This window comes from Pistacia vera, unplaced genomic scaffold, assembly GCF_008641045.1.
Source record: "Pistacia vera cultivar Batoury unplaced genomic scaffold, PisVer_v2 Contig536, whole genome shotgun sequence".
Classification (NCBI taxonomy): Eukaryota; Viridiplantae; Streptophyta; class Magnoliopsida; order Sapindales; family Anacardiaceae; genus Pistacia; species Pistacia vera.
In genome coordinates this window covers 396,873-407,193 of record NW_022196375.1, presented here as the reverse complement: position 1 = coordinate 407,193, position 10,321 = coordinate 396,873, and the positions used below count along the sequence as shown (strand labels likewise).

Genomic DNA, 10,321 nt, shown 5'->3' with positions numbered 1-10,321 from the left:
ACGTTGGCTTTCCCCGATTGATACTTAATCTCACACTCGTAATCCTTAACCAGCTGTAACCACCTTCTCTGTCTCATATTCAACTCCTTTTGAGTGAAGAAGTACTTTAAACTCTTATGATCGGTGTAGATATTACTGAAACAACATGAAATAACAACTGACCAATTACGGCTGATAGACTGGCCTCGGCCTCACCCCATGTCACTATAAATACCCTGGCATTTGTACCTCTATGGGTCTGAGCCATCGGTGGGAGGGGAGCTTTACAATCCCTCCACATATGCCCTGACTGTCGGCACCTGTAACACACGTTTCGATCCCTCAAACACTCTCCTGAATGGTTCCTCCCGCATTTAGCACAAGGGGGGAGATCCTTCTGTCCTGGGCCGCTTGTTCTGCCAATCTCTTCTATTCTTCCTTGGTTGGAACTTCTTCTTGGCCCTTACTTCTCTGTTCTTTGTGACATCGACTCTCTCCCTCTGTAAGGTGGTGGATGGCTCACTAGTTACTGTTAGAGCCAACCCTTCTGCAAGGTATTTGTTTACATAGATCTCTGCCCTTAAAGCCTATGCTAGAGCTTCACTGTAGGTATGAGGGGGCTCGGCTTCTGTCATTAAATCTCGAGCAATATCTGATCTCAACCCTTGCACAAACTTGTCTCTCCTTAACTCTGGTGTGTACACTATTCCAAGTGCAAAGCAAGCAAGGGAATTGAATCTTACTGAATATTCTTTCACGGTACTAGTCCCCTGCTTCAAATTAATAAACTCTTGGACTTTCTCATGTATTCGATCTTCTGTTCGGTACTTGGCCTCAAACAATCTTCTGAATTCCTCCCAGGTCATCAAGGCTACATCATGAGTCTCCTTCATTAATTCCCACCAAATTCGGGCATCTCTCTTAAATAAGAAACTAGCATATCTGATCCTCTCTCTATCATTCAGGGGAAACAGTGCTGCCATCCGCTCTATGGACTTAAACCACTCCTCTGCCTCTAGCGGGTCCCTCATACCCTTAAATGCTGGTGGCTAGTGCTGATTTACAAGCCCTTGAATCGGATCTGCCCGAGTCTGTATTGTTTGAGGTACCGGCCCTTCTCGCTCTTGTCTTGTGGGCGGTACTCTACTGGGGGTCTCGGTTCTCTCCTGAACAACTCTCCCCTGACTCTCCGCTAAAACCTGCTGTACAATAGTTCGAATCCTCGTCTCATCAAGGGTAGGGGGAGTTGGTTCTAGTGGGTCAGAGGATTCTCCCTCATTCATCACACCCTTACCCTTCCTCCTATTACTACGCCTCATCTACAAAACAACCATACTTGATAAATTCAAGAGAACACTTAAAGTAAGGAAAGAATTAACTTACACAGTCGGCTATCGGACGTTGTGGCGATGAGAATGGAACATTGTCAAATCCCAAAATCTTGGCTCTGATACCAAAAATGTAATAGCCACTTTCTACCTAAATACTCATATAATATACATAATAACATGCATATAAAATAGTATAAAGAATTGGGCCCAAAATTTTCTTTTTATTAAACATATATATTTTTTTACACAAAATTATATCATGTACAAAAGTTATCAAAAACATGGTGGACAGTGTAACCGCTTCCCCTCGCGTGCCGACGTCCATCCAACCATGTCCTCACCTAGATCCTACAAAACATAGGAAAACAACGAGGTGAGCACTAAAACAATGCTCAGTAAGTAAATCCTTTACTCTTCTAACCCCGTAACTCTCTCTCTAATTTCTTTCCTTACAACTTCTCATTCACTTTCTCTTTTGTGTTTCTCTCTGTTTATCTTTCCTTAGAACTCTTTTCTATTAACTCTCTTTAGTAAGTCACGACCCTATCTTACAGGGGGCACGACCGGGGCTCACTCCTACTCTCCGTGACTTCTACTCATCCTCAGCCGATCGAACTCGGTTATGCATGGATTCGGAACCCTTGGCCATGTGAGTGTATAATCTCTCTCTCGGGTACTCTCGGGTATAGCCCTCATCCGCATGCACTCTTACGGGCTACACCACTTTTCTTTCTCATACTCGTACCGCTCTCTCAATGCGGCGTACATGCGGGAATACTCTACCCATTACTCACGGGTTCCCCATCGCACAACCTACTCTATCCTCTTTATCAAGCTAATACTCATCTCTTTCTCAACCTACTACTCATAGTGTAGCTTAATTCTTAGATTAGTCTATTCATAGAGTTCTATACTCTTTTCCTACTCTTTCTCTAATGCATAAGAATGATTCATGCTCATTAATGCACTAAGGAAATGCCAATATGCAATGTTGCAAGAATTAGGGTTCATAATTCATTCTCATACTTCTCTTAGGCATTTCATCATACAACTCATGTGCATATAAAACTCTACTCTAACTATAATCATTCTCCTTTCTTTAATCATCCAAACAATGGGAGAAAACTCCCTCCTAGTCTCTAGATTCCTGTCAAATAAACAAACTTCCATAAGTGTTGCTCAAAACTCTCTCCATCTCCTATCAACCCAACTCCACATCATAGAAGTTCAACACTTCTCATATCCAAACATATTCAATAATCATACATAACTACTAATCTCATCTCATCTCATCCCAACAAATATAAAACATACATATACATACACAATCTTTACTCAATTAAATTCTCAAATTCAACTTAGTTAGGATTTACTTACTTTTAATGGAGAGATTCCACTACTACTCTTCCTTAGTACCTTGTCCCTTCTCTACACCTTTAAACCATAAAACCATAAGACTTCAAGATACAAGAACAAGCAAATCTATATCTAAAGCAAGAATCCTTACCTTAGGATGCTTTAGATGAAATCTCTACTAAAAATTTCCCAAAAGCTCCCTAAAACTCCTTAGAAATCTTGGAAAATTGAATGGAGAATTGAGAGAAATGAGAGAATGGGTATGGCTGTGGAAATGGGTGATATGAAGGGTTCTCTACACTTAACCCTTTTTAGCTCATATTATAATCATCATTTCCCATTTTGCCCTTGCTCTTCCTTGAAAATTTCATCTATATCCTTGGATTCTTTGCAAATACACCCCCATTACCAACACATTCTCTACTAAATTTCCTTACATTTTACTCCTCACTTTTCCTGCTAATTAGGGGTAGAAAGGTCATTTTCACCCCTATGAAGAATTCTCTAGAAAACTCAATAAACTTTTCTGCCGTCCCGTCGCCGCAGCGAAGAAATTCCGTCGTCCTGGCGAAAACTTACAGAACCAACACCGCCATTACAAAGCCAAAGTCGCCGTGGCGAAGACTGTTCTTCCAAAATTCCTCAAGTCTCAACCAATTTCAAGGCAAACACTCAACCAATTCAACATACCATGTAAAATAAAGGCCAACCAACCAACCATAACAACATACAAACTCAATTGAAACTAAAACAGTGAACCTTTAAGTAATATAGCAAATCTCAAGTACGTACCTCAAGTGGGGCGTTACAATGCAGCATGTATTGCCCAAATCAGGGGAGAATATATCAAAGGAGACAAAACCAAGCATATTTCACTGAAGTTCTTTTACACTCACGAACTCCAGCAAAATCGAGAGATTGATGTCAAACGAATACGCTTCAGTGATAATCTTGTAGATTTATTCACTAAGGCCTTATCGACATCAACATTTGAAAAGTTAGTGTATATCATCCAATTGCAGTAGCTCAATAAGTTATTAAATTAATCATACCATTATGAGGAAAAGCATTGATCAAGAGAAGCATCGATTAGGGGGAATTTTTAGAAAGGTTTATTGTATTGGACATATGTGCATTGTACTATTTTTTCCGTGACTAGGTTTTCTTGACAAATCTAATAAGGTAGTATGAAGCACGTCAAACTTCACGTCATAGTTTCATTGTAGAGTTATATTTCTTTACTTAGGTTTTTTCCCATTGGATTTTCTTGAGTAGAGTTAAATACAATTATTTGTAAATGGTGGATGTCTAAGGGGAAGTATTGTAAATATTGAACCTCCACCATTTACCTAGTGGTGGAGGTAAACTTGAGACGGTGAGAGTGTGAGGGTGTGATGGCCATAAATATCCCCCATCCCTTTCATTTATGCATCCAAAAAATTTTGAAGAACAATCACATCTCTCAATTTTCTCATTTTGGCTCCTTTTTATTTACTTTATTTATCTTCACCTTTCTTGAGTTATTACTAAATAGCACCACTAAAATTGTAACAAAATTATGTTATTTGCTCCATTTTCACTATTCTATTAATTTAATATAATTGACATGATCTAAAATCATATTGACAATGATTAATAAATTTTGTTTTCTCATTCTAAAATATTTTATTCAATTTTTTAGTCAAAAGTATTTTGTTAGTTTTAATGGCCAAAATTGAAGGTAGAGATATTTTTATTTTTTTGTGTAATGTCATATCTTTGGACATAATTGCTAATTTTGGATACTCTAAAGCACATAAATGGCTTAAACTCATACTTTTGTTGTCTTAAACAAGATTAGAGTTAATTAAAATAACTTATTTAAAATCTTATAAATTAACTTTAAAAGCGTTAATAATTTTAAAAATACTCTATTTGAATCAATAAATAAAACCAACCGATGAAACAAATTTCCAAAGAGAAAGTTTACCGAATCTACAATCTATCTTGCCACATCATTCATAATCCTCACATGCTCTCTGTGCGCGTGAATCTCACCCCTTTCTTCTCCCTCACTCTCGTCACTCCCACTACTCACTCGCCGACACTTGAGTCTTGACATCCCAACAAATCCTTGCTTCAAATCCGCCACTCTTTCTCTCTCTCCAATTTTTGTTTCAACTCAATGGCTTCCCCCTTTCCAACTCTACCTTTCGTCGCCATTCTCTCCCTCTTCCTTACTTCAAATCCCGCCTATGCCTCCATCCACATCTACACCACTGAACCCTTCCGAGAAGTCGGCAACGCATTTCTTCTTGCCGGCGGTAGCGAAGGCCTCGCGGCATCTCTTATCGCCGTCGAAGACGCCTCCGTCTCTTCTTTTCTCCACGACGGCCGCTCTTTTATTCGGTACGGACCTCTTTCTTTTAAACGATTTTCATACAATCTGTGGACTGTCAGATCAATGCTGTTTGAATGGTTTGATGCACTCATAAAACTAGAATCGGATCTGACGTGGCATATCGTGTGAATTTAATGGCATTTTGTGTAAATTAAGAATGTGGGATTCTTTGAATTGAATCTTGAAAGTTCGGTTTTTGTGACATATGAATTGGAAACTGATGCCATTGGTTCTTAACTGAAGAAAAATGAAATAAAATTTAACGTATTATTATGTTTAGCTAATTAAGATTGAAAAATTGATTTATAATCTGGGTGTGTAGTTTAAATTTGTATGTAAAGGATGAAATATAATTTAGATATGAACCCAAAGTGATTATCGATGTTTGATCTGAAAATTTCAATTCAAGCTGTGCAAGCTAGTGTTTTCTGCCGGGCATTAGTTGAGAAGTTGGCTGCTGTTAGGTAATATTGAGGCATCAGATATGATTTTGCAGACCTAACGTTTCCGAATATTGGGTTAGTTTAAAAGTAATTCTTTTAAAATAGATAGTGCCTAATCTATTTGTAGTTTGCTGTGTATTTGATAACTTATCTCATGGGTTTGCTTTCATTTGAAGAATCTTCTGTCTCAAGTGAAGTTACTTGACAGGTTCTTTAGTTTTCTTTAGGTTCAGATATTGAAAATTTTATCCACTTATATACTAAGAAATGCATGTGAGAGAAACTAGGAGCTTGTTCATTTTTGCTTTCATTGTCTATTTTATCTCATAACATGTGTAACACATGTGAGAGAAACTAGGAGCTTGTTCATTTTTGCTTTCATTGTCTATTTTATCTCATAACATGTGTAACACTTGTTCACTTATCATTTCATTTTTCTCAAAAATAACTAAAAAATTGAAAACACACTAAACATAAAAAAGTTGTTTTCTATGTTTTCATTCTCTGCCATACCACAATGTTTCATATTTATTGTAAGAAAACAATAACAAACATATTTTCACTATTTTCATTTTCAAATACTACTTTTAGAAAATAATACTGATCGCATTTTCAAAATTTGAAAATACAAAATCAACTTATTATTTTGATTCTCGATTTTGTTTTTAAAAGCAAAAATGTCAAAAATATAGATGAACGCCACCTAAGGTGTTACTCAGGATTTTATTTGATGTTTTTGTTTTTAAAAAAATGAGTTTGAAAACGAATTTAATAAGTTTGATTTTATATACTCAAAATTAGCAAATGCCTTAATTATCATTTTCTGAAAATGAAAATTGTAATTTGTTATTATGTAGAGAATTAAAACATAGAAACTTGATTTTCATGCTTTGTGTGTTTTCAACTTTTTGGTTATACATTGAATTCTTTGTTTTTATGTTTTTTGTTTTGAGTGATGGAAATGTTAGGTGAATATATTTTACTCTTTTTCCAAGATAAAACCGATAATGAAAAACGGAAAGAATGAAAACGAGAACAATATTGAACAGACCATATGTATTTTCAACCTATTGGTTCAAAGTTCGGTGAGAATACCTATAATAAATTTGATATTAATGCATTCTTTGATTGTATTATCATATGAACATCAAATACCTTCATCCTTCCCTCATTCTGAAATTCCTTCTTTTCTATCTATAATTGGATATTTTCTATGTATAATTGGAATAGATTTGAGAATATCACTTTCTGGAGGACTAAGGCTGCAGCTGATGGGCATAGAGACATGGAGAACAGTACTGGGCTGGTACAAGTTGTAATTTTTGAGGCAGCAGATCGAAATAATATAGGTGGTTCTGCCTATGGTGGACAAAGGTCTATATGTTGCACCTCTGATCTTGCAAAGCTGGAAGGCTGCAAAAAGAGTGAAGTTATAAGGATGCCACCTGCCACAGATATTAGTTGGCCTATTGTTTTAAATGTACAGTTTAATGGGAACTATTTGTATGCAAACATGGATAATGTGGATGTTCCTATCACAAAGACTGGAATGTATAATTTATTCTTCATAGCATGTGACCCGAAACTCAAGGGATTAGTAATGAGTGGAAAAACATTGTGGAAGAATCCCGATGGTTATTTACCTGGTAGGATGGCCCCATTAATGAATTTTTATGTGTATATGTCTCTTGCTTATGTGGTTCTTAGTGTATTTTGGTTCATACAATATCTGAGGTTTTGGAAGGACATACTGCAACTTCAGCATTGCATCACAGCTGTTATAACTCTGGGGCTTTTTGAAATGATTCTTTGGTATTTTGAGTATGCGAATTTCAACAACACCGGCATGAGGCTAGTTGTGGTTACAACTTGGGTTGTGACAATTGGAGCTATAAGAAAAACACTTTCTCGCCTTCTGATACTCTGTGTTTCAATGGGTTATGGTGTTGTGCGGCCCACTCTTGGTGGACTTACTTCAAAGGTTCTTCTTCTTGGAGTAACATACTTCTTGGCATCAGAATTGCTGGATATTACTGAGTATGTAGGAACCATTAGTGACGTATCAGGAAGAGCAAGACTCTTTCTAGTCCTTCCAGATGCATTCTTGGATGCCTTTTTGATATTGTGGACCTTTACTGCACTTTCAAAAACACTGGAGCAACTACAGGTATCACCTTTTCGTTGATGCTTCGTTTCTACTCTTTAACATTTAATCTCTGTGAATTTGGTTGTCATTACTCCTTATCTAGTTGTTTCATGTTTTCACATTCACTGTTTTGCTTCATATAGAGTAACTTTCTGATGTTATTTGGTTCTTCCTCTTCTTCTTCTTCTTCTCATTATATTTTTTTAATTTTTTTCTGTTTTCTTCAATCCAGTCAAAAAGGAGTTCTATTAAGTTGGATATATATAGGAAGTTCTCAAATGCATTGGCCGTGACAGTAATTGCTTCAGTTGTTTGGATATCTTATGAGGTATGATTTCTGGTAGAGGATTTATGTCATTTTGTGCCAATAATAAGTGATGCACAGTGATTGATGATCCTGTTTTACTATATGAGGAATTGATTATGATGTAGAAGGAAAAGACAAAAAATGAAAAGTGAAAGGAAAAATGATTTGGAGGATGGTTCTGTTTCATGCAGCAGCAAAAGATAAACTGATTTTCTTTTTCTTTCTTTTATTAGAACTTCATTCTGGATTCAAATTATTATTTTATGACTTTTCTGTTCAAGGACAACAGCTCCTGGCAAATTAGCGATAACCTTGTATTTTCACATTGACATGGCAATTTCAATGGGAATTGAGATTCACACCAGTTAACCATAGCAAGACTGGCTCAATATTATCTCCAAATAAAATAAATTAAAAAAAAAAAAAAAAAAGAATATCTTGTTCATTCTGAGAGAATTCTTTCACTATTCATTCTGTTACTATTTTCTTAAATTTTTTCTGGTATACCTGCTCCTGACCCCCTTTATTGTTTTATTGACAACCAAAGCTTTTATGAATTAAAGCCAATTCTGAATATTGGAGATATTTGGGACAGTGGATTTCAGAAATTCAATGTTGCTTTTACATGTTGTCAGTAATTAATAGACTAACTTTAATTTACGAAAGTTTCCTTTTCTGAGCAGAATAAAAGCCTAAGATATTTATATTGTTTTAAAGAATAATCTTTTTTGACATGGCCTTAGAGCTTGGATTCTTTAAATTTAGAAGTGTTATGCCTCCATGGGCAATCCTTTTGTTTGTCATTCTTTCTTTTGGGCAGTTTTTTTAAATTCTGATAGACCTCCCATTCACAAAGTTATAAGTATAAAGGGGGAAATAAACTGAAGGGCAGGGGGTGTAAAAGCGTTATGGGCAGGGTGTAAAGAGTGTAAAGGGATTGGTTAGGGAGGTAGTTAGAGGAATATACTCCTGTCTAGCTGAGATGAAATGTATATAACTAAAGAATGAGAGAGTGTGGGTATTGAGTGAATTCTGGAAATTGGTTGGGAGGTCCCTAGCTCCTCGAAGTGTTATCCATATCCTATGCTTTATTTTGTCTCGGTTTACTGCTATTCCATTGTTATTCTGAATTCATATATGAAATATACCATTTTGGTTCCATTAAATTCTGTCTTATCTTTATATTGTGCACTGTTCCTTTGTGTGGTTGTGTGGAGTCTGATTCAATAGGAAGAGTTTCCATCTAATTCCTTCGATAAATTCTTTTCTACATTAACTGGTTCAGATTATCTGAAATTATTATGGATATAATATGTTTGCTTGTATAGGTATACTTCAAGGCTACAGATCCTTTCAATGAACGGTGGCAAAGTGCCTGGATAATCACTGCGTTCTGGGATGTAATTGCTTTTGTATTGCTGTGTGTTATTTGCTATCTCTGGGCCCCATCTCAGAACTCCCAAAGGTATGTTGTACTCATCGGAATTTAATCTATGGAAGGTTCTTGTAAAAGAGTGAAAAGGTCTAAATAGAAGTACTTGGAATTTTGCTCTTCAAAACCTTGCTTACATTACCTTTTTGAAATTGGGATTTTGTCAAATTTATGCTGATCTATCCTGCTCACATTCAAACTCTTACTAGATTTTAGTGTCATTAAAATCAACAATATCCTCCCATTACATTTTTATGTTCAATTTTAAACTATATCAGGTATGCTTACTCGGAAGAAGTTGGAGAAGAATTTGATGAAGAAACTCAATCTTTAACAAGGGGCAAGTCGGAGGGTGATCTTAATTTAGTCAAGCAGGAAAAGAAAGAGAACGATATTGGAAATGCTGATGTTTTCGATGAAGATGACAAGGAAGAGGATAAGAGGGAATAATCAGTTGGAAAAATATTTGTTAGCCCATTATACCAAATCCTCGTGTCAATTTGAGCTCAACACAAGATGTAGCCGATTACAAATTGGTAACTTTTAGCTGAGTAACAACCTGTCCTCATGCTATGAGGAGGTGCAAATTTTTGCCACAATGTTATTTTACTGATTGCCTTGTATTTGTTCACAGTATTATTTTGTTGGTTCTGTCAGTAAAGCAAATGTGGCGAACAGGAGCTTCTCAAGAGAATAAATGAAATATTTGATAAAATGCATTGTTTTAAAACTCAGCTCGGTCCGACCGGTTTAACCGGTTTGACCGGGACCCTACTACTGTGTCAGGCTGGGCTAGGCAAAAAACCGAAGAAGTTGTTCACCCAAGGTTGGACCGGATTTACTGTAGCAACCTGCCAGTCTAATCGGTTTTTAGGATAAACCGGGTGAAACATTAAACCCCCCCTTTAATACCCTAAACCAATTTTTTACCCTTTTTTCCTCTTTCC

At 36.3% G+C, this 10,321-nt stretch overlaps 1 protein-coding gene across 2 annotated transcripts; it reads left to right on the top strand.

Moving 5' to 3' along the window:
- Positions 1-4,742: 4,742 nt before the first annotated feature.
- On the top strand, positions 4,743-10,089 carry LOC116107413 (transmembrane protein 87B). 2 transcript variants are annotated; one of them, XM_031393690.1, is made up of 5 exons: positions 4,743-5,054; positions 6,720-7,656; positions 7,868-7,963; positions 9,271-9,407; positions 9,653-10,089. In XM_031393690.1, the coding sequence occupies exons 1-5, from the start codon at positions 4,831-4,833 to the stop codon at positions 9,822-9,824; spliced, it is 1,566 nt and encodes a 521-aa protein (XP_031249550.1). In that variant the 5' UTR covers positions 4,743-4,830; the 3' UTR covers positions 9,825-10,089. The 2 variants fall into 2 exon arrangements, with proteins under 2 accessions (XP_031249550.1, XP_031249551.1); XM_031393691.1 differs by lacking the exon at positions 7,868-7,963.
- Positions 10,090-10,321: the final 232 nt, after the last annotated feature.